At 45.9% G+C, this 24,939-nt stretch overlaps 1 protein-coding gene across 7 annotated transcripts in view; it reads left to right on the top strand.

The window, feature by feature from the left end:
• The window catches only part of LOC147603453 (uncharacterized), a 44,934-nt gene extending 24,843 nt beyond the window's left edge, over positions 1-20,091 (top strand). For 2 of the 7 annotated variants that reach the window (XM_086796989.1, XM_086796991.1), the window contains exons 4-14: positions 622-706; positions 953-1,022; positions 2,343-2,412; positions 2,608-2,653; positions 2,834-3,080; positions 3,194-3,405; positions 3,507-3,581; positions 3,737-3,806; positions 3,902-3,982; positions 4,061-4,140; positions 19,831-20,091. In XM_086796989.1, the coding sequence (XP_086653115.1) occupies positions 622-706; positions 953-1,022; positions 2,343-2,412; positions 2,608-2,653; positions 2,834-3,080; positions 3,194-3,405; positions 3,507-3,581; positions 3,737-3,806; positions 3,902-3,982; positions 4,061-4,140; positions 19,831-19,909 (1,115 nt within the window). In that variant the 3' untranslated portion in view covers positions 19,910-20,091. Of the gene's footprint in view, positions 1-621; positions 707-952; positions 1,023-2,342; positions 2,413-2,607; positions 2,654-2,833; positions 3,081-3,193; positions 3,406-3,506; positions 3,602-3,736; positions 3,807-3,901; positions 3,983-4,060; positions 4,141-19,830 lie in introns of all 7 variants that reach the window. The other 5 variants (XR_015265656.1, XM_086796992.1, XM_086796993.1 and 2 more) reach the window with 5 other exon arrangements.
• Positions 20,092-24,939: the final 4,848 nt, after the last annotated feature.

The raw sequence follows: 24,939 nt of genomic DNA, 5'->3' as shown, positions 1-24,939 counted from the left end.
CATAGGTAAGACACAGTTCCAGGCACGAGCCCCCCTATGGAGTGACAGATCATAGGTAAGACACGGCACAAATACTGGCTCTTCCATGGCGTGACAATCCCATGGATAGAACACAGTCCAGGTCATACACGGGTGGCACCAGTCTGGCTCCCGTCCATACGACACCTTCTTGCTAACACACGGGTGGCACCAGTCTGGTCCCGTCCATGTCAAGCAAAAATACTGGCCTCTTCACATGAGACACCGGCCTAGCCTCAAGTGAACGAGACACAAAAACTGGAGATGGACCAAATGGTCGGCCAATTGGTGACACGGAGGGTCTGCTGCGCGGGGAGAGAGAGAGAGAGAGAGAGAGAGAGAGAGAGAGAGAATGAAAGATATATTAAGCGTCTACTAAAGACCCAGTGGGCCTATGAGAACAAAGTGATACAATAATGTCCATGGCATATCTCATCATGGAATGGAAAATAAAATAGAAACAAAGAAAACAGAGCTATCCCGTTGGGGTGATACAAAACTGTCCATGGAATATCATCATGGAATACTAGGAACTATCCACAGAGAGAGAGAGAGAGAGAGAGAGAGAGAGAGAGAGAGATTACGAGTTTATTTTGATGGCAGATGTAGGAAGTTCCGTTCTCAGCCTAAAGATTGTGTTTCTTCCTCTGTTGGTTTTAGAAGCAGTAACTTTGGTTGATAACTTCAGGTAACCTTTTGTGTGTGTGTGTGTGTGTGTGTGTGTGGTGTTGACAACTAGTTTTTAGAACTCTAGACATGCATTTCTTGGTTAAGTGTTTTTGGAGGCAGAAAAGTGTGATTACATTTTCTTGTCAGGATGTGTAGGGCATCAATGCCCTACACATCCTGACAACTAGTTTTTAGAACTCTAGACATGCATTTCTTGGCTAAGTGTTTTTGGAGGCAGAAAAGTGTGATTACATTTTCTTGTCAGGATGTGTAGGGCATTGATGCCAGGTGATGAGGAGAGCATGACTGACGAGGTGATATGGGAGACTCTTCCGGTCAGTAGTTTACATCTTTGTGTTGCTACAAGAAGTCATCACCTACATGCCCTGTATTTTGCAGAGGCTTTAGTTGATTTAGTGGGAGATTGTGATACTGGTCACTGAAGTGTAATCAAATCTTCTAAGCTGGTGAAAAGTCTCGTGTGGGTTTATGACATTTTCTGTTATGTATGTGTGGGGCATAATTATATTTGTCTTCAGTCTCTCTTTGCATATAGTTGCTGGACAGTGTGTAGTTAAGGCCTGAGCTTAGCAAACTGCTAAGTTTTCAAAGTTTTAATGTCTTCAATCCCTTTAGATAGAGCTTGTGAGGAGGCTTGCAGTGATATCAAACACGCCCCTCATCTTGCTGTCCCCTCAAATGTAGTGACCATAACACGTGATTTTATGTGACATAAAATAATGATGCAACTCGTGTGGTCTAACCAGTGACGTAATCAAGCATGAGTGCCATTGCTGAAGGATGAGACTGGGAAGTTGTCTTGCCTGCAGCAAGTGCTTTCTTATAGATGCAGTAACAACCTGTAGTTGGATACACATGAAAAATATACCATCTTTGTTGAACTAAAGACCAAACATGCTAGGAGTGGCTTCCCAAGGACCAAAGAAGTGGAGCATGTTCGCACGAGTGCATGCTGGGCAAGGTAGGTCAGACAGCTCCCGAAGAGGGCAGGTTGGACAGTGTGCAGGCAGGGCACCCAAGGTGGGCACATGATAAAATTTCAATGGAGGCTGTATTCTAATTTCTTTCAACCTTGATTACATCAAGCACCAAGAATAAGAGATGGACAGAGGAATGGTGATCGGACAAGCTCTCTACCTAGCTGCAGCCCCAACATCAAAGCACCCCCAAGTGACTTAACATTCAAAGCTCCAGTGTCCTATTCCAGCAGGGCTCACCTTTATCCTTCAAGCCAAGATCCAACCAATGGGAATTTTCACAGAGGATGAGGGAAGCACTCACTTTGGTTCTAAGGGTGTCTTGACATTAAGGGCAGTTACACTTTATTAGTTGTCGCCCTTGTACAAAGATACTGACCTCTATGACTATGGAAAAAAAAGTAAACTAGTATTTGAAGCTGTTTGGCCCATGTTTTTGTCCTGGGAAATGCACGCCTTTCATAGAGGCAACTGTCAACTCAAATGTCATCTTCACTGTCAGCTAAGCCATAGTTCTGATTTGAGAAGGTTTCTGGGCTGTCTTTTATGATGAAAGCATTCAGGTGCCTGTGTTTTGCTGAAATCATTAAGATAGTCCTTTTTCTAGTAATTGAATTAATTAAACTTATTGAATCTTTCTGATGATGTCTTGCACAGCATTTTTGGGTTGCAGTGTCAATGGTGTTCTTCATAGCTGCGACAATGTTTACACTCTTGAAGCTTGGTGGTATGACAAACACTCTCAATCCTATGGGTTAGAAGCTCTAAAACAAATGGGGTGCATGATTGACTTTGGTCTAACCTACCGTGTAGTTGGGGTGCTTGGAACAGTGGCTTATGCTGAGTTGAGGGTTCTCTCTTTGACATATTTTTAGAGAAGTTCAAAGCACACACTAATATTGTCTTCTGGATGCTTTTACAGGAGATGTTCATGCCCTCGGATGGTGGGACTTGTTTATCAATTTCGGGTAAGAAGGTTTCTTCCCTTGGATTAAGAGGTCTCTTTGGACTGGTATATTTGGAGGCGTCTCTTGGGAGGTGAAGGGTAGGTGTACCTACTCAATAGACATTTAAGAGGGGATCACTGGCTTCTCCTGCTTGGTTTATTTGAATGTCTTTTGCTGACAATAAACTCTTGGGTGTGTCAGGATTGCTGAAGGCTTTTCTTTCCTGGTTTGTACGAAGTGGACAAATCCTTCAATTCAGAGAGAAGGCGTGCCATTTTCTAGGACGGGATCAGCACATCCGAGGAGAGACTCAATAGGGGAGTCGAGCACCTCAGGAGGTCAAATAGATGAAGTAAATGAGGGGTTCTGTGGCTTGGAGAATATAGGAGGCCATCTTATCAAAGTGCCAGTGCTGATATTTCAGATCTTGTTGTGCATGAAGCTGGAGGTACAGGAGAGAGTTGATGCTTATGGTTTCAATTGTAAACCTTTGGCTGGTAATGAGCTTGTGATGTTTTGCAACTATGTGCAGCTGCTTACCTATGGGAATTTTATCTCCAGGGAACCCCAAAACAGGCAAAGCAAATTCCTCTAGTGGTTGTTTTCATACCGATTTTTGTGCTTCAAGGAGTGGCAATATTTTGCTCTTTCATGAAAGTGGTGGAAAACTTTGTGCTACTAATAAGATCCAGTGATAACACCAGCATTGGGGAGCTTTTCCCACATTTCAGCAAGATCCAAGACTTCTGTGGGTTTCTTGACCATGGCTCAAGGTAATAAAGCGCTTAACCTCTAAAAGTACACTTTCTAAGTTTCCTGTGGCCCTATTTTGGCTCTTAAAGTTTTTGTTCTTTTTGGCATATGCATGTATCAGGCTACTAGGTTGGTGGTCGATTGATGAATGTAGCCAAGAGGAGCGTGCCCGTCTCTGGGGGGGTGATACCTCAGGGTAAACTCCTAGTTTTCAAGGTCTTTTTATATGTTTACTCTGCCCTGCATCTCCTGTACATATAATTCGGAGTTGGCTGGAGCTTCTGTCATATATCCTGTTTGTGTTGTTTCTACCAAATGCTCTACTGACTAGGGAATTATATTTTTTTGCAGGTATGACACCTTCACTGGCCTTCCTCCACAAGTAGTAAAGAAGATGCCAAGGAAAGATCTGGCAGAGGAGGTGAAGAATTTTAGATTTTGAGTTCCCACTGGGTGGAGACTGAGTTGCAGTTTGAGCTCCCAATTAGCAATTCAAGAACGTCTCCTTTTTTTCAGGTTTGGAGATTGCAAGCAGCACTAGAGGAGCAAGCAGACAGAACAAAATATCAGCAGGAAGAGTTCAATCGGCTTCAAAATGTATGGTTTGGAAAATTATCTGGTTCAAGTTCATGGTTGAGCTCTCTTCTCACATCTAGGGTAGTATCTGCATTGCAGGAAAAGGTGCTATGCAGAGTATGCTTTGAGAGAGACATTGCTGTTGTGCTATTGCCTTGCAGACATCGTGTCCTGTGTAGGTAAGGGTTCCATTACATTAGATTTTTGAGCTGTTTACGTGTGTGTGCGCGAGAAAGAAAGATGGTACTAAGGTCTACGAAAGACCCGAAGGGTCTAGAAGACCAAGAAGGTGTTACATGTGATCCATGAGTAAACTGTAAGTCAAGACTATGTGAAAATGTGAAGACAAGGCCAACGTACTATGTAGCCCCTATGTGTACAATCACTCCCAGTGGTGGAGCCTCTCTGTGTTGCTGAAGCAAGTCCTGGGTCTGGAGGTGGCAGGTATCCTTGATTGGGGGCCTCTAGCGCTCTGGAGGACACGTGCACTCTTTACGAAGTACCTTATAAGTGCATGGTGCCAGCGTACCATGTGTAAGGTTTCCATAGAGCAAGCCAATGATTATCTGACCTAGAACTGATACCCTAACGAAGTTTCATAGACTTGACGTTATATGCATCGCATGACCATGATAGATTGTGGCTAGAGACTCACCACCCAACCGTAGGTTCAATGCCTTGAACCATCCCTGAGCCTAATTGCCGCGAGCTTGTTGGGTACCAATGGCACCGTGCGTGCTAACTTGGAGAAAAACAGTGACAGGGGTGACAGGTTACGGGCTGGAAAGACATGAAAGGTTAAAGAAAATATTTTAGGGTGGAGGAGAGGGCTAAAGTGAAGTTTTGCTGGTTTCGGAGACCAAGAGCATTGAGATGGTGTTCATAGATCTTACACAACCTATATGTATGAGCCAACAAGAAGCGAGAGACTGAATTTATAGGGGTAATGAAGTTGGAAAAACAAAAAAACCTTGTTTTAGTTTTATGCTTTTCGAAAAGCTGGGGCTTAAAATGAAGCCCCCTCCAGCTTTACCACAAAAAAAGTTCACTTATGCTTTTTTTCTAAACTTATGCATTTCCCAATTTTATCATTCACGCCTCTTTTAGCCTTCCTTCTCCCACATGGCCCATTTATGTGGGCACCCAGCCCATCTTGGCCGTTTTTTATTTTTTATTTTTTCCTTGACTGGCCTTAGGCCCAAGATCCTCCTGTTGTTACCTTTTTTCACTACCCACTGGCGCTTTTTCCACTCGTATAGGAAGCACCTTGTGGGTTTTGAACCCAGGACCTAGCTTGATGCACAAGGAAAGCAGAGCTTTGAGCACAAGAAAGTGGCTGCCAAGTATGGGTTGTAGCGCTAATGATAGCACGCTAAAAATAATAATCAAGCATGCTTAAAAGCAACCAAGATGGGCCAATGAGGTGATAGCTCAAGTGGTAAAGGTATTTGTCTAGGACTAGGGGCTGCCCTGGCCATCTGCCCGACTTGTGCGACGTGCCCGAGCTCCTGCCATGCTGCCCAGAGTGTTGCCCACGCATTGCTTTGCTGCTCGCCTGCTGCCTGGACTGCACATGCTGACCGCGCTGCTGCCCGGCCTACCCACATTGCACTGCAGCGCTGGCCGCCCTTGGCTGGCTGGCCCTGGGTTGGCCTTGGAGTGGCTCAGTCAACCTTGTGGGCTGGCTTTGGGCAATATTCCAAGCTGCCCTGGCCTTCCTCATGGCGATTCCACCCTCTTCATTTGCTTCAAGTGGCCATCCACCCCCTCCCCCGTGTGACACAGCCACATACCGGTTGCTCTGCTGCCGGCCTGTGCTTGCCAACAACGTAGGGTAAAAGCAAGGGGCAAAAAACTATCAACTGTGTCGTGGTTTGTGCTTGCCAAGGCCTACAAGATGGTGCTTTTTTACCTTTTCTCCTGCCCTATGCACATCTATGCTCAGGGCTTTTGCTTTTCTTGGTTGGTCTCTCCCATACATTGATGTGGGGAAACCAGGCCTTATGAGGGTACTGTCGCGTACATCCTTCATACCTCGGATTCTAGCACTTGTTAGATCGAGGCTCTGATACCAATGTAAGGTCTCCATAGACCAAGCTTAACTATCATCTGACCTAGAACCAAAACCCTAATGAGGTTTCGTAGACCTGACGTCATACGCGACCTGACGTCGTACGCATTGCGCGGTAGATTGTGGCTAGTGACTCACCACCCTTCAGTGCCTCGAACCACCCTCGATCCTGAGGTCTAAATATTGTGAGCTTGCTTGGCACTGATGGCCCCAACCTAGCATCTCATACCACTAGGTTGAACCACTGACCTTGCAGCTGTGGCCATGAGCTCTTGCATGCCCTTGGTAGCCCTCGTGTTTTGTTTTGTTTTTTTTTACGAGCTGGGGTCTTCTTCTCTACCTCGTGGATACCTCAATAACTCATGTGTGCCCCCAAGGTCACTTCTATAGGACTAACCTGGTTATTATTGGTCCTTTCTTGCTTTATTTATAAAGCTTTTAGCCATTATTAGCTGTAGGCTATTAATTATAAGCTCTCAACCAATTTGGACCTCATCTTGCTAGCGCCCTTAGCCCATGTGTGGACACTCTTGGTCCCCACACCCTAGCTAAGCTCTAACTGGGTTAGTCCACATTCCTAGCAACATGCTCATTTTTCTATGCTCTACCCGTGTGGGAGTGAGGTCATCACAAAAAGATAAATTTTCTCACCTCTGAGGGTTGTTCTATGATCCAAGAATGCTTGCCGGCTGGTGGTGTCCTTGAATTTGAGGAGTAATGGGTGGGCATGTGTGGTGTCCTTACCTGCTCTCCATGCACCCATATATGGTGTGCCTTCTATGCCCATTTTCGGACATAGTATGGTGGTGACTCCCTTGGTAGACTCACGTTCTTGCAGCCCACCAACCACCCGCACATGTAATGCCTGAATCTCCCTTCTTCTATTCTCCTCAATCATGTCGTGAATAATCATGGGCGTGTGTGGTGTCCTCTTGTCTCTTGGTGACTTCTGTCCACTCCTCCTCAACTTCTTTCTTCAATACTACAGCCCACCCTTGTTCAATCTCCCTTTTGGTTGCCACAAACTTCAGAGAGGATGGAGGGACTGATTTCTCCTTCTTCCTTCTTGTGGTCCTATATTTCGCCATTTAGCCTAGCAATCACTTTCTCCATTCCATCTACCTGTCTAGCATGTTGTTCTTTCATCTTGGCCATCTCCTCTCCTATTTCTGCCATCTCCCATTTGCGGTGATCTTCTTGGATAGTCAAGATTTCTTTTAGCAGTTGCAGGCAATCTTTGGTAAGCACACCACGTCCATTTGGTTCCGTACTTGCATTGACCTGGGCATCAATCTTGTCGAGCACTTTTTTCAATTCCCCTTGCAATCCATCCCACCTGCTCGACTTGGTCATTTTTGGCCTGGGCTACCTCTTGCCTTTTCCAAGTTAGGCTCAATGACACAGGTGAAGACGGGTGCCGGCTTGATGCACCAATGAAGGGTGGGAGTGGCTTTTGGTTGATTGTTCAGCCATTAGTATGCGGTCCGCTCAGCCAGTAGTCTGGGGTCTGGACACAAAGTGTACAAGGGGAGCAGAGAGCGACTGACTGTATACCCTGTTGGTGTCTTCATGAGAGCTTGAGAAAAGTGTGGGAGTGGCTTTTGGTTGATTGTTCAGCTTTAGGGCATGTGTTGTAGGAACCATGGTGAAGCATGGGCCACTGAAAGTGACACCAAGGTAGACATAGGATGAGATAATCTCCACATGATCCCCTCTGTATGTGAAGCTCATTTTGGATGTGAAGGGGCGGGAAGTATTGAAGACCAAGGTTAACAATGAGGTCCCGTTGAGTGCAAAAATCCTGGAAGGTGTCCAAATGTCTCTGAAGCCCCTCGGCTAAATTTGAAAGGACGACGATGTCATTTGCATATAGTAGGGGGATCAATATGCGTGCCAGTGTGGGACCAGCCTTGCCTAATTTGGGAATGAAGCTCGAGATCTCATCAATGTAGAGGCCAAAGAAGGCCAAAGAGAGTGGGTGATAGAGGGTAGCCATGTTTCACCCCAATAGTGCTGGAAATATCTTGCCATGTAGCTCGTGGGGTCCTCACTTGTCGGGTGATGGGACTCTTATCTCGTTTAGATGATGTAGGAGGCGGGCTCAAGGTAGGGTATCAAAAGATTTGTGGATGCCCTCTGTGAAGAAGGTGAGGGTGGTGGGGCAGGGATCTAGTTGTGGGGGTAGAGGTGGTTGATGGGGGATATGATAGACGAAATGTGCATAGGAGTGCCATGGGTCCGGGTAGGTCATAGGTGTCGAGGCGTGAGGCTTGGAGTTTCCTGTAGGCCTCTTTGCAGTTTGGCCCCAAGAAGAGTCGGTATAACTTATCCTCTTTCCGAGTATAGAACTCCCGTTTCTTATGTCGGGTGAGGCATTGAGAAATCCGTTTGTGCTTGACGCTTTGTGGTTTGCCCAATTCGTACCTCATGCTTAAGACGGGAGCATGTGGCTCAGCATTTGTCATCATACCAGTAGCAAGGTGGCTTGGCAGTAGACCGTAGACCGCCACGTGCAATTGAAAGAAGTGGTGGTTGATGTGTGGAGTATGGTGGTGAGCTGTCATGCGAGGGCTGGTAGGGGGACGATAGGATCTGTTGGAGCTCACACACTCACACACACAGTAGGGTTTTCTGCAGACTAGGGTTAGCTGCAAAAACATGAAGCTCACGCAAAGAGAGAGAAATTAAGACACAAAGTGTGTGGTTGATCACAAATGCAAGTCAACCCTTGCATGTGAGTCACATCCATATAATATCCAAGTACAAAAAAAGTTATATGGATAGAGTGTCCTTTCACACTTGATATCCAAGGAGAAAAACCACATGGGAAAAAGTGCCCTTGGTTAAGCCCTGTTTACACGTAGCACTACTATAAGTGATATGCCTACAAATCCCCTTGTTTGCCCTATCAACTACTTATTTACTGTACTAATTCTTTCTATTCGCTACTTCCCTTCGTGCTAGGCTTCATTATGGCTGAGTCTGCCCTGCATCTCCGGAGGTTTGACAGAAACTCAGTACGAAGGGCTTTGTGTGAATATATGCTCTTATGTGAGTGTGTGTGTGTGTGTGGAGTGCATGTGTGAGAACATATCTTGATATAGAGTTCTACACCCACTATTGGGCACTGATGACATTAGTGGGGATGTCGTAGTATGTAGTCCATACTATGCATAATGGAGTTGATAGTTATATAGTCTTGTGGGTTGACTACCATGAGTATATAACATGCACGTTCCTGAAAGGTGAATTTGGGCATGTTCTTGGATTCATCTAGGTATATAATTCAGCTGTATTAGCGGACATGCAGATTTCAGATTGTGAAGTTTTCGTCCGAGTTGCGGCGGCTAGTTGATATTGTGCTAATTCTTTATATCTTTAGCGATGCATTTGCCCTATCAACTACTTATTTGCTATACTAATTCTTTCTATTTGCTACTTCTCGTAGTGCTAGGCTTCATTATGGCTGAGTCTGCCTTGCATCTTCGGAGGTTTGACAGAAACTGAGCACGAAGGGCTTTGTGTGAATATATGCTCTTATGTGAGTGTGTGGACTGCGTGTGTGAGAGCATATCTTGATACAGAGGTCTACACCCACTATTGGGCACTGATGACGTTAGTTGGGATGTCATAGTATCTAGTCCATACTATGCATAATGGAGTTGACAGTTATATAGTCTTGTGGGTTCACTACCTTGAGTATATAACATGCATGTTCCTAAAAGGTGAATTTGGGCATGTTCTTGGATTCATCTAGGTATATAATTCAGTCGTATTAGCGGACATGCAAATTTCACATTGTGAATTTCGTTCGAGTTGCGGCCAGTTGATATTGTGCTAATTCTTTCTATCTTTAGCGGTGCATTTGCCCTATCAACTACTTATTTGCTGTACTCATTCTTTCTATTTGCTACTTCCCTTAGTGCTGGGCTTCATTATGGCTAAGTCTGCCAGGTTTGAATGAAACTCAGCACGAAGGGCTTTGTGTGAATATATACTCTTATGTGTGTGTGTATGTGCGTGTGGAGTGCGTGTGAGAGAGCATATCTTGATACAGAGTTCTACTCCCACTATTGGGCACTGATGACGTTAGTGGGGATGTCGTAGTATCTAGTCCATACTAAGCATAATGGAGTTGATAGTTATATAGTCTTGTGGGTTGACTACCATGAGTATATAACATGCACATTCCTAAAGGTGAATTTGGGCATGTTCTTGGATTCATCTAGGTATATAAGTGTGAACCTGTACAAGGTAGCAGATCACTCTTTGTATGAGAGTAAGCCCAAAGCTTTGCAGAAACCTTCAAAGTTCTCTCGAGGTAAAGCCTTTGTGAACAGATCTGCAACATTGTCCTGTGTAGGGCAGTAAGATGAAATGATCTCCCCTGCATGTAACCTCTCTTTGACATAGTGATACTGAATCTCAATGTGCTTGGTACGTGCTTGAAATACGAGATTCCGTGCCACCGCTGTAGCAGTCTGGCTATAAGTGAGAATGGTGGTGGGTTTCCGTTGAAACTCACGAAGATCAGCCAATAATTGTTGGTGTTGGACTCACACACACACACACACACACACACACACACACACACACAAACCTGCACATTAGGGTTAGCTGCAGGATGGAGAAGCTCACACAGAAATGAGAGAGAGAGAGAGAGAGAGAAATGAAAATGAAATGATATATTAACGTCTTCAGAAGGCCAAAATGACCTATGAAACCAAATAGGTTACAACAATTGGTGGATCTGATACAATGTCTGTGTAAGAAAAGCTAAAAACAACTAAACAACTAACTAAAACTGAAACAACTATGAGGAAAAGTAAGGTACTAGGAGCTCCTAATGGATAACATCTGGGAGGAAAACTTCAGCAACAAAGGTAAGCATCATATACATCACTATCCAAAGATGTCTCTCATCGGTTGATGGCGGATATCCTCAATGTCCTCCATGGTGAGAACTCTGACTGGATGTCTCCCTTGCCGTGCTAGTATGGTCCTGATCCTCTGTTGTAGTCTCCGCCGGTGTCGAGATGGGCCTCTCATCTTGGGGCGCTTGGACCGCCCCAGCTCTATAGCCCGATCAATCAGTGTACCTCTGGTGCGGCTATACTCTGGGGCTAGCTGCAATGCCTGCTGGCCTAACTGCTCAATCTCTGGTCGAAAGAAGTCTGTAATCTGCCTCTGTAGGTGTCTCTCCCTCTCTGATCCCCTCCCTCTCAAGAGACCCTCTCTATGTCTACGCAGCTCTAGCAAGTATAATCCAAGGCATCTCTGACCCTGGTATCTCATGACTCTAGAAAGTGGTCCGAAACCCTCTCTGAATAGGCAATGAAAATGGCCTCGTATCTCATAATATACTGGACAGTGACGTATGTAATGTAACTGTCTCTAGCTCCATCTGGCACAGCTCACAAATCCTAGGCTCAGCTGGTACTCCTCTGAATCTGCCAGTCTCAATCTCTAGGTGGTGTGAGGATGTGCGCATCTGACCAATAGCACACCGTACCCCATGAGAAAGATGAGTATCCATGTAGTTGGGTCTAATCACAAACCCATCCTCCGTGAGCTGGAGAAGATGATCTCTATAGAAAGCCATCTTCCTACCAAGCTCGTGTGTCGGCTGTATCCATGTCCTCCTAGTGTCCAGCTGAGTCAAGTCCTACTACCTGAGGGAGGGTGCATCCAGGGAGTACTGAAATGGAGGTAGCCTGTCCATACTAAAGCCATGCAGTTGGAACCAAGCTGTCATCTGTGCATACCAACATGATCCGTCTCCCTGTGATGCCAACTGTCGTGAAGACTCCAGGGCTAAGCGAGCATATCTGTCTCTAGGGAGAGTCCAAGTGCTATGTATAAAGGAGACTGATCTGCCTCTACTACCAATGGGGGGGCAGCCATCTCTGCACGGATAATATCATGTGGTACGGAGGCCTTGGTCCTAATCATCTGAGAAATCATATAGGGCCTCTCCATACATCTCCATCCATCAGTGCTACCAGCTCGGCTCTGGTGACCCACTGAGGGTCCCCATATCTCCACTCCATACAGCATGGCTGAAGTGACCAAAGTGTCAAAGAGCCAGAGCTTTGTTCGAGGTTCGTGAAACTGAACCTGCGAACACATCCTCTCTAGTCTCCCCAATGCTGCATAAGCTTTGGTCAATCTGGTCTCCGCTGCTCTCCTCGAGGAAAATAGTGGGCCACTAAAAACCACACCAAGGTAACTGTATGCATCTGTATAGTCCAATGTCTCCTGACCATACGTAAAGGTGGGTACTGACCTCCTAACCCACTGTGCTGTGGTGTTAAACACCATCACCTTGGTTTTACCAAGGTTAACAGACAATCCACTGTCCTGTGCAAACGTGTGCAATGCATCCAAATGACGATCCCTTCTGGAGAATCTGAGATGAGCACAATATCATCAGCATACGATAAGAGCGGAATCCATGTCCCTGCTAGCTGTGCTCCTCTATCACCCTCCCGCTCTACATAGTCCGAAACCTCATCCGCATACATCCCAAATAAGGTGGGAGAAAGGGGGCAGCCTTGTTTCACCCCAATAGTGGAGTGAACCATCTCAGATATACCCTGAGTAGTACGTACCTGCCCCACAACTGTCCTGTTTAAAGCCATGATTCCCCAAATCAGCTCTGTGGGCACTCCCATCTCCTGTAGTCTGCGCATCAGTCTGGCTCTCGGTACTGTTTCAAAAGCTTTGCGGAAATCCACAAAGCAACAATAAATCCTCCTGCCATATAATCTGCCCTCCTCAATAATAGCTCTGAGTGTCAAGATATGGTCAAGAGTGGAGAAACCTCTCCTGAACCTTGCGTGCCTGCCCTGATGCACGTATGCCCTCTCCTGAACCCTGCCTGCCCTGATGCACGTGTGCCCTCTCCTGAACCCTGCCTGCCCTGATGCACGTATGCCCTCTCTCTCTGCCCATCTACTCAACTCCTGCTCAAGAATAGATGCATATAATCTAGCCAGTGACCAATCATGATGGTACGATAATTCCCAGGATGCATGGGATCCCCTAACTTGAAGATAGGCACAATCGTGGACATATTCCAAGTCTCAGGAAAACCCTCACACATGGCTCGGTTAAACATCATAGCAATAAGCTCTGCAAGCATATCTATGGCATGAATAAAGTGTTCTGCTACCAAACCATCATGATCATATGCTCTCCCAGTCCTCATCCTGTCAATAGCTTTCCTTACCATCTCAGCAGTAAAGAAAGCACACGTCTCTGGGCATGGCTCCGATGGGTCTGGCAGGGGCGACTGTCGTGGTGCTGTGTACAAGGATGCTGCATACTCACCCCAAATCTCTGTGGAGGCAATAGCTGGTGATGGTGAATGCTCATGGAATAGTCTCCATTCCTCGCCTGAGTCCTGACTCATAAATAACTGATACAAATCCCTCTCTAACTGAGCAAGATAAGCTCCCTTCTTCCGTCGCACTAGGTGCCAGAAGGTAATCCGTGACTATCTGTGAGTGGTAACACCCATGAGCACCTCTCTCTGTAATGTGCACTTCTCATCATACCGGCTGTTTTGGGGCATGTTCCCAGATCGTCTCCGTGTAGGCTGACTATGGGGATATGCCTCTGATGCTGCAGCATGAAGCGTCTGTATCAATATCTGAGTGAGCTTATCTAATGGCCGTCCCGGCTCCTCGGCACATAAGCGTCTCTATATCTCATCCGTGTACATGGTGTTAGTCTCCCTCGTAAAGGTATAACGAGTGTGTGTGGAGACCTGTCCCAATGGAGCGGTGCTGAACTAAAATGTGAGAGTGAAGGACAAGATAGCATGATCCACCGCTATTCCAACCGGCCTAGTGCCTACATTAAAATCGTGAAAAGAGGGAATGAGACTGGGCTGAGCCATAACATAGTCCACTGTACCAGCACCATGCCGATGTGGAAAGCTAGTGAAACCGCTCGATGTCGGGAATCTCTGTAGGCCATTCAGGATGGCCAATCCATGTGCAGTCCCCATGTCTATCAAATATCACCCATACACTGTATGTTCCTCATCCTGTGAGAGTCTAGATAGGCCCATATCCCTAACATCAAGCTCCCTCAACATCTCCTCTGAGGTATCATAAAATATTGTCTGGTTATGGGCGGTCCTAGCATTGAAGTCCCCAGGAGAATGATGTCACCATCCCTGGAGAACTCCCAAATGTCATCATCCAAAATAGAAAAGGGAGATTGCCCGCTAGGTGATGCATACACTGATGTACTAGGAGCAAAATAGCATATAGCAATGTAGAGATATCTGCCCGTCTCTGCCCTCAGTCTAACCCACATGTACCTAGCCTGCTCATCTCTGTGGACTATATGTATCAGTGGCTGTAGCTCCTCTCTAAACAATTCTGCCACTCCTCTTGAGCCCCGTGCTCTATGCTCTGAACGAGTCTCCTGTCTACAAGCTGTCTCCCATCGGTATCCACTAACATGTGGCATGGATTGTCCAGGAGCCTGATGCGTCTCATAGTAGAAGATGATGTCCCTCCCAGTGAAACTATCCTCAAAAGCCCCTACATCAAGGCGTAGAGATCCATTACAATTCCAAGTAGCAACTTTGAGTGTAGTCCCATAGGTCTCGCGCCGTCATGAAGAGCGCCTCTCCATAATCACCACTACCATCTCTATAGAAGGCCACTTTCCCGTTCTCTCGGGCTGCTCTTATCTCGGGCATAACTTCTTTCATGTGGGCAAGTTGCGAGACTGTGAGGTCATCTCCAAGAAATATTCCCGTCTTCTTGAGTGTAGGACGTCTCTTCAAGAAGTCCTTCTTCGCTTCCATGGAGAGGAAACGAATGATAAGTGCTCTCTCCTTAGAAGATTCGCCACTACCTTCTCTCTTCTTTCCCACTCTCCATGCCTTTGTGTGCGTGGCTTCAATGCCCATCATAGAGAAGAGCTCCTTGGTTTCCCCTTCCGCATCATCACGGTCTTTTAGACCGGACACTCGTACATGTAAGGCCCGGGTCTTCCTCCTTTGCTCCTCTTCAAGGGTCATGTTGATGATGGTGGGAGTGGGGATGGGTGGCGATTCTTTACCTTTCCCTTTCTTGGCGACCTCGATCCATTTCTCCGCCTCGTCCATCTTCTTTTGTGTCTTTGTGATCACCTCCACCCATGAAGATGTCTTCTCTTTATGTTGCTCCTCCTCCTCTCGAATGATCCTCATCTGTTCCTTGATGGTATTCAGCTCTTCAATAAAGGAGGGCCAACATTTTCCATCCTCAAGCTTGCCTTTGGAAGTGGCTTCCAACTCCTTTTTGAGGGCTGAGATTTCAGCCGTTTGACTTTTAGCATGCAATTTGGCCTCCACTAGTTCCTCCTTTAAGGCTGAAATCTCAGCCTCTTGCTTGGATGTTCTCTCTTCGAGCTCTTGGATTTTGTCAAATCCCTTCTCGAGTTTGGAGAGGCGGTTTATGATTGCGGTAACGGAAGAGTCGACCATCTTCTTGTTTTCTTTGATAATTGTGCCGAGCTTGTCCTCCACCTTCACGAGCTCCTCTTTAACTCCGGTCTTCGCCATGACTTTTTGCAGAACTTCCCACAGCCAATGGACTGGAAATTAATCCATGACACCAGCGCGAAACAGGGGGGTTCAAGCCATCTAGGGGAAAGAGAAAGAGAGAAGAGATTCAGGAGAGAGAAAGTTATGTTGCTGCCTTGGGGGGGGGAGAGAGAGAGAGAGAGAGAGAGAGAGAGAGAGAGAGAGAGAGAGATTCAGGCAGCGAAGAGAGAGAAAGATGAAAGGGGGCGCAGAGATGGAGGTAGCGAAGAGAGAGAAAGATGCAGGGGGCACAGAGATGTAGGCGAATAGACAATTGCAGATGCAGGCAGCGGAGATAGAGAAAGATGCAGGCGAAGAGAGAGATTCAGGCAGCGAAGAGAGAGAAAGATGAAAGGGGGCGCAGAGATGGAAGTAGCGAAGAGAGAAAGATGTAGGGGGCGCAGAGATGCAGGCAAAGAGAGACATGGGGGCGCAGAGAGAGAAGCAAACAACGTAGGTACGGAGAGAGAGAGTCAGCAGGCGGGAGAGAGAGAGAGAGAGAGAGAGAGAGAGAGAGATTAACGAAAGGCCAGCTACCCCTCCTGAGCCACTTACTCCTAATGTGGATGTCTTTCCTCAGAAAAGCCGGCTCCCCCACTTATACCCGGCTCTGCATGGTAAACTCCTCTTAGGGCTGTGATGAGCCTCTGTATAGAATCTCACTCAAATCTAGCGAGATGAAAAAGTCAATCCATTTATATGAGTTTTTTAGTTTGTCATAGTCTTTTCCATGCTTAAACAGACCTAGATGCAACAACAGGCAATGCGAGAGGCTGCCCCAATGATAGGGGAACTCCGGGAAGAAACGGAATCCCTAAAGGCTACTGTTAAGGACCATACAGTGGAGGAAGGGGAACTGAATATACAGGAGGGTCTGACGGACGGACTTGGAGCAGCTGAAGGTTGTGAGTGATAAGTTGCGGGAAGAACTGCAGACTACCAAGAAAGATTGAGAATGTGAAGAATGCCTAGAAAGATGCCGGAAAGAATGGGAGAACATGTTGGAAGCTTATTGGAGGCTAAGTACAATCAAGGAAGCAGTGCTGGCAGTAGAAGTTAATAAGAGTGCCATAGTTGAATACCAAGGACAAAGGGATACTATGGACTCGCCAAGGACGGTGTCGGATCCACAGGTTGAGGTCGACCAAGATTGCAAGGACCACACCTGTTTGAGAAGTGTAGCCGAAACAACCTTCTCCTCTACATCTGTTTGTTCCAACAGGCTAATGGGCTTGGGTCATGAACTATATCAAAGGCTTTGCCTTTATGTGTAATACACTGTGCGTTATAGCTAATGTCTTCAGGATTTTCTCTCTCAATGATGGCTCTGAGTGCGTATAAGCTTACATAGTGAAACCTGCGAGGAAGATCTCAGAACCAAATCATTTTTAACGAGGTTGAGATAAATGAAATAGCCACAATGCCATTCACATCACATTAAGAACATAAATGAAATGTACCAAAACAACCCCCCCCCCCCCCCCCCCCCCCCCCGCTCCTTTAACAAGCCGGCCACACGGGCTCGTAGGCAAGGCCATGCAGCTCCGCGGAGAACAACCGCGTGCAGGGCTGGCTGGCTTGAGCTGCCACCCTTGGAGCAAGAAAGGGTGATGGTGGTGATGGAGGTCAAGACCCCTTCTGTAGGTGTTTCCCTTCCAAGCCAGAGAGAGAGTCAGCCAGCTCTATGATCATGTGCACCACACCGTGAAGGGTGGTATGTAATCATGCACGCCCCCACACTTGGCACTAGGTGCCCAACACTTGTCATGTGCTGGCCTATGGGCAGCCCACGCTTATTGTCCTGTGTTTGGTCCTACACTTAATAATATATGGGTGCCCTCGCTTGTTTTTAAAGAGGTGTGGACCTGCAAAAATCAAGCTAGAACAAACATAACTTTTGCAAAAATATTCTGTGTTGGGAGCATACTTACCACCTGTCAACACCCCACAAGCTATGTCAACATACAAGTTCACGTGCATGGTCTTGTGGGATGTAGTTCCGGGTGTTCCCGGCCCGTAGGACCTATTACTCATAAAACAAACAGGCAAGAAAATATTGCATCAAACATTCATAAATGCTATGCACATACACATTGTGTAGTGGAACCTCTCCCATTCTCAACTTGTACCATCATTGCTCCTTGGATCTAGGTACGCGCTTGAGGCCCCTAGTCGAAAGCGACGATTGTGCTGGCTAATCCAACCCACTAGCCAGTTTTTGGCTAATCCAAGCCATTGGGATCTAGGTGGGGTTCCCTATAACAAATAGGCCCAACCAAAATATGGGAGACATTTCCAGCGGGTGACACTTGGTCCGTGGCTCAAACCCCTTGCTGCTCTGCTCACTCATTTAATCATTTCTCTATTGCCAATCCCTGTGGATTCACTGGGTTGTTCTCTGAGCCCTTTGAGAGAGGGCCCACGCCCTTATAAATAGACTAATAAAAAGGTAGGGCTATGATTAGTGGGAGGGTCTTACAACTGTGAGTGAGTGGCACCGTATCCATAGTACATACATCTGGCACTCAGACAGGTCGCACATGTGGAGCAACACAGCTGGGCTCATATGGTCTCTCTCTGTAGGGGGTGGGTTGAACTGAAAAACAGGCCCTCAGCAGTTTTTTTATAAGTTGCCCCACAAAACATATAGATCATATCTTTTAGTACACAAAAGAGCACACCATGAACTAAAAACCACCTTGGGTACTCGACGACTTTTGAGGAAAAAACTTGCTCTATTTGCAAAAGCGCTTTGTACTCACATTTATTGTTCATCCTCCAGAATAGGGTGCTTCAGCTTGAGTGCTGGTATTTTCACAATGGCATGAATCAAAACAAAACAAAACTAGTTTTGCAAAACAAAGTACATAGGACCAATTTGAAATGCATGGTGCTGTAGGGAAACAAGGCCTTCTAAACATATCTCTAAATGCTCTGCCCATGGGTGTTGGCAAGTAGAGTTTCTAGATCCAGCATGGGTCTCGGCCCTGGATGGTCGACTGTGGTCATTTGGTGCGAGATTTCGGACGTTTTGATCATTCCAACGGCAGTGCCAGCTCTAACTTTTCTGGGAAACCAGGAGTTTCGACTCTGATCTGAAGGTCTCCATCTCCCGGACACATACAGCATCCTGGGATAATCTGGGGCTGGTCCTTCGCTCTAAACTAGGATCCTGATCAGCACATTCGATTCCCGTTATCCGCTCCCTCGCCCTGCCAGGAGCTCTCACGGAAGGGAGGGTCTCCTTAGTAATTACGTGAGGAGGGCTCCTCACACATACAGTATCCTGGGATAATCTGGGACTGGTCCTTCGCTCTGAACTAGGATTCGGATTAGCACATTTTCTGGAGTCATATGCACTCTGATAGGAGGTGGTCTGAGCCCGAGGTGGTTGCTCTCAATAGGTTCTCTCGGTGCCTCCTCGTCCACAAGAGGATAAGCACCAGTATGAGAGAGGTCCAATACCATGTCTGAAGAGGCAGGGCTTATTTAGGACCTCTAAAAGGCTGAGAAGAAGAAGAAGAAGATTGTATTATCGTCCACTGGGGGCCAAATATGAGTACAAGACAAAAAAAAAAAGTCTCCTCCTGTTACTATGAAGGGTAAACCGTAAAACTAGCAAGCTAGTTGTGTGGCATAATGTGACTCAAGCTCCTCCCTATGTTTGAAGAGACAGGTGATGAATGCCCCCAAAACAGTGGGTGTGGCTGTAAGCAATACTTGTGCCAGTTGTGTGTGGCCTTCAAGGAGTTTGCTGAAACTGCCTTGAATATGTGTATATCAAGGACAAACCATGACCATATGTTCTTGTGTCTCCATGGCCTTCATGTCATGAGAGAGAGAGAGAGGGGGGGGGGCGGGGGAGGGAGGGAGGGAGGGAGACGAAGAAGAAGATATATTAACGGCTTGCAAAAGACCCAACGGGTCTATGAGACAAAAGGTGTACAATGTGTCCATGGAATCATGGAAAAAAAGACAACATAACAAAAAGAACTAACACTAATCCCAAGGTAAATGTAGATATGTATGGATCATCATCGTCATCCTCATCATTGTGGATACAAAGTTTTAAGTGGGTGTACAAGATACGGGGGGTTGCGTTCGTGCGTGCGTGCGTGTGTGTGCGTGTGTGTGTGTGTGTGAGTGAGAGAGAGAGAGAGAGAGAGAGAGAGAGAGAGAGAGAGAATTTTTTATTGACTTGTGCACCAGTTTTTGCTCGGAAAAATGTAAGAACTGCCCTGTCTGCCGCGTATGCATAATGGAGCGAATGCCAGTTTATGATGTTTGAATTGTAACTATAAGGTGTAGAGCATTTTTTTGAGCCTATAGTTGGGCTCACAAGCGCATGAAAAGAAATGGAGTTCCCTTTCATAAAGCTGGGTATGCTCTCTTGGTTAACCCTTGTAAATACACTAGTTGATGTAACTCACTTGAAAATTGAGATTAATTACATGACCGTGTTTTTCTTGACTCAAGTTTATTCAACTTGCTGAAAGCTGGATGAAAAGCACTGCTAGAATCATACCTAAAAATGTTTGAGCCTGTTTTAGTAGTATTTCCATTTCATTTTTATTCTAGTTAAGCAAGCAAAAGGGAAGTTTGTTAATACTTTCAGCCTTCACCACTAATGCTGTGCACCTGGTAAAGAGCCAATGTCCATTCCCATCTCATGGGTACACAATCATGCCACGTGTCTTGAGAAGACATTCATGCAAATGACCTATACACCTTACAAGGAATTCTCCTTTGCTAGTCATTGAGAATTCTCTCTATCACCTTCTTGCGAAAGCTCAGAATTATCACTAAAGACTCCTCTCCATACCTGTGCTAATATTCTTGCTGACCAGAATCACATCATCAAAACCATGTACTCAAAACCTCCTTTGAAACTTGTTGTCATTACAATGCCTCATTGTGGGCCTCCTTTTTAATGTCATGAAATCCTCCACCTTTGCTCCTGCTTGGTATTCAAGTTTCAACACATTTGGTGCTACATAAACCGCGATTGATTACCAGATATGCTTATGGAACATTGAAAGCTGCTGCTTCATGTGATTGGATCATGGTAACCAAAAAGCATGTTTCAAAATCGAAAGATCAAGGAGAAGATGGCAAGTGGGTGAGGGCCAAGAGAACTTGCTCTGATACCAAAACTTGAAAGAATTTTAGCTAACGTGCTTTTGAACTTTTCTGATAACAAATCTTTCTTGGTCCTTTCCTACCAATTTTTTTAAGCTCTAGCCTTGTCTCTTGGAATCCAATAAATCGAGCAATTTTGTGATCAGAAATGTTCATGTGCAAAGAGATTTCTAAATTAGATTAAAGCATGAGATTCTTGAAGAGATTAGAGGAAGAACTACTAGGAAGTGCAGAGATCCTGGTTGTGAGTCGCTAATCCTATCACTACTAGAAGAGATAAGAGGATGAATTACTAGGGAGTGCATAGATACGTGTTCTGAGTCGCTACTCTTATTGCTATAGTGAGCTTTGGCTGCTCAACATTTAGGAAAAGGAGGCCCTTATCATGTGTGCATTGCAGCTCAGCATGAGAGAGAGAGAGAGAGAGAGAGAGAGAGAGAGAGAGAGAGAGAAAGTTATATTAACATCTTCAAAGGGCCAATATGACCTATGAGACCAAAATGTTCATCATGTCCATGGAGTACATCATCATGGTACCGAAAATAAATCTATAAGAAAATATCCATAAAAAACAAAGAGCCTCGAGCTGCCATGAATATCTCACATAGCGTGTTGCAAAATGCTACCCAGTGCAGTAAAGCTGAGCCGGCGGGAGAAAGTCCTACGGTGGTGGGAAATGATGGCTCTGATCCTCTTGAGGTGACGTGAGCATGGGGGGCGGCCACAATGTCGAGCTGTGCATAGCTCGGCGACTCTATCTAATGTCACTCCTCCCGGTTGCTCTCCTGCATCAGCCTAGAGATCGAGGGGAGTGGCTGGATCTGCTCTCGGGGCTCTAGTTTAGAAGAAGTCAGTGAGATCTCTCTGTGCTGGTCCTCAGGCAGGTCCAACTGATCTAGGCTGTAGTAGGGATTCATTGTGTCTGCAGAGCTCCAAAAGAAAGAGCCTCAAACATCTCTGGTCTGGAAAATCCATGATCCTAGAGAGTGGTTCAAATCCCTCCGGAAGAGGTAGTAGAACCTCCCCTTGATCTCATAGTATGCTGGGCATCTGCATATATAATGAGTCTCTGTCTCAGCGTCTATATGGCAAGCTGGCATGTCGTGTCCTCTGGTGTAGTTGCTCTTGGCCCATTTCTGGCTGTCTCTACTCTCAACTGTTGGTCATGACCACTCCCGGCTAGTTCAGGTGTGAACACGACTTACTCACGGGCACTTTTTCCATGTGGTTGGACACAGGTTTTTTCCCGTGTGAACACACTTATGTGTGTTGGGCACTTTGCCCTAGGCTCTATCTTGTACTCATAGTACTTTTGTGTTATCATGATCATAAGAGTACTTTCCAGCAACTAGCTCTCTCACGTGTGTGGTTCAAGCTGTGTGTGTGTGTGGTGGTGGTGGTGTACAGGCAAGCCCAACATTGGTATCAGAGCCATTTAGGGTTAGGGTTTCACCTACCTGCTCTGTCAGGCTTAGGGTTAGGGTTCTGCCTGCATTAGGGTTTCGTACACTTAGCACTAGATTCGCGCCACCCTGCAGTAGCTCAGATCTGCGCCGTCTGTTTCGCCCTGCAGCTACCTGTTTCGCCCTACGTCGCCCTGCCGCCACCCTCTGCATCTGTTCGCTGCCCTTGCGCTGCCTGTCCTTTGCTTGGTGCCGCTTGTCTGCTATTGTTTGCCGCCCTTGCGCCGCTTGCTCAACACTCTGCAGCCTGACTGCAACGTGCCATACAGATCTACAACTCCAAGATCTGCAACAGCCCGATTGTATTTGGTACTTGCTATAGTCAGCTGCCGTACAGATCTGCATCGACATTAGCATCTTCTTCTCGAAACCAGTGCGATTAGTAACCAGTAAAGTTGTTTTGCTATTATTTCTAATCTCTATCAAATATTACAGAAATTGCGGAAAAATTAGCAAATTGACAGCATTAATTTTGGGGCTTTTCATCATTGAGCTTAACATTGGCATTGATTTTCTCAGATTAGGTGCATAATTGCACTAAAAATTTGGGGATTTTGTAGAGGTTAACACTATTTGCAGGGTTACCAGAGATATTTGCAGGCATTTTTGCTATTACAGGTACATTGCTCTGGCATTGGGGCATTTCTCCCGATTTTTTGGGTGTTACAGCATTGGAACTGGTGATAAAGACACAGTTGGGGCATTTTCCTCAATTTTTCGTGTGTCAGCATTGGATTGCAGATTTTTGCCTACGCATTTGTGACAGCCATGTCTGGGAATACTAGTGATTTATTTGGTATGCTCTCCATTGATGATAAGTTGGATGGCACCAACTATCCTATGTGGGTATATATGATGAAACATGTACTAGTTGCAAAGAACTTGTGGATCCATGTATCAGGGGCTGATGTCAGGCCTATTTTACCTGCACGAGCAGCTAGTACTTCAGGAACCATTGTAGCAGGTGATGATGTATCTTCAGGTGGTGCTACATCTTCTGCACCTTTGCCACCCACTCCAGAACAGCTCAGATGGGATGCCAAGGATGCTCAAGCACATGCTTTGATTGCCCTTTCATGCAAAAGGCAAGTTATACCGCACATTCGTTCATGCACTCCTGCTAAGGGTGCATGGGATGTACTTGCTTCTTTGTATCAGGTTCGCAATGAGACTCGTGTTGCCTATCTTCGCAAGAAGATTGAGTCTGAGCGTATGGATGAGGGTGATTCAATGGACAAGTTCCTTACCCGCATCAAGGATTTGCGAGAGCAGCTCATCAACATTGATGGGATCATTCTAGATGGTTCACTTGTATCTACAGTGCTTCAAGGTTTGCCAAAATCCTATCAGGGTTTTGCTACTACTCTTTGTCTACTGATGAAGGGTAATCCAAACTTGTATACCTTTGATGAGTTGGTGACTCTTATTGCACGAGGAGAAGTCTCGTTCTAACAGGACTACTATGATTTCTGTTGATCAGGCATTTGGTGCTTTTGATGGAAACAAAGGCAAATCTGGGGCTGCATGTAGTGGTAAGCCTAAGAGCAAACCCACATGCCCATTTAGATTCTACCTCGTCTAAAGAGGGTGAAACCAAGAAAAAGAAAAGATGCAACTATTGCAGAAAACCTGGCCATCTTATTGAGGAATGTAGGAAACGCATTGAGAGTGAAAAGAAAAAGAAGCAGCACGGTTTGGCTGCTACTGTGGACACTAAAGAAGAGGCTAACTTTGCTCATGATGGATATGCATTAGTGGTTACATGCAGTTTGCCTGCTTCTTGTATGTCTATCTCAGCTGGAGATTGGTACTTTGATAGTGGTGCTTCTAAGCATATCACTTCTTGCAGAGATCTATTTGCCAATTTGCAGGATTCACCTCCAGGTGGCATAGTTATGTGTGCCAATGATGCCTCGTACTCCATTAAAGGCATTGGCAATGTGGAGCTAACAGCATGTAATGGGGATAGTTTTACTCTTTGTGACACGTTATATGTACCAGGCATTAAGAAGAATCTCATTTCTGTTTCAACCCTTGCGTTATCTGGGTTTAAAGTTTAGTTTTCTGACCATTGTTGTACAGTGTATGACAGCGGAGATTGAGCTTCTCTTATGCTTTCTGGGACATTATGCAGTGGCTTGTATAAGCTTGACATGTATGACAGGAGTACTTATTCTCATGATGCTATTGTTGCATCCACCTCCCGTGTGTTGAGTGACACTGAGTTATGGCATGCTCGGTTTGGTCACTTGAATTTCCTATCTCTTGTACGCTTGTAGAAGCAAGGTATGGTGCATGAGCTTCCTCCTATGCAAGTTCCCTTCAAGCACGTATGTGAGGGATGCATCCTTGGAAAGATGCACATGAATTCCTTTCCTAAAGATGTTGCTATGAGGGCTGTCCATCCATTATAGCTCATTCATAGTGATCTTTGTGGCCCCATGAGGGCTCCATCTTTTGGAGGACACTTGTACTTCATCACGTTCATTCATGACTACACTCGGTTTTGTTGGGTGTATGGTTTAAAAATGAAGTCACGTGCCTTTGCAGCATTCAGAGACACTTCCGTCCCATGGCTGAAAATGCTTGTGGACACAAGCTTGTCACATTGCATATAGATCGAGGGGGGTCAAATGAGTTCACAGCTTACATGCAGTTACACATGGTATTTCCCATCAGTGTACTACCCCCTATACTCCTCAGCAAAATGGAGTTG

The sequence above is a fragment of the Cibotium barometz genome, chromosome 64 (assembly GCF_041138505.1).
Source record: "Cibotium barometz isolate CiBa-2024 chromosome 64, ASM4113850v1, whole genome shotgun sequence".
Lineage (NCBI taxonomy): Eukaryota > Viridiplantae > Streptophyta > Polypodiopsida > Cyatheales > Cibotiaceae > Cibotium > Cibotium barometz.
The sequence above is the reverse complement of the archived record's forward strand: the minus strand, read 5'-3'. Positions and strand labels throughout refer to the sequence as shown.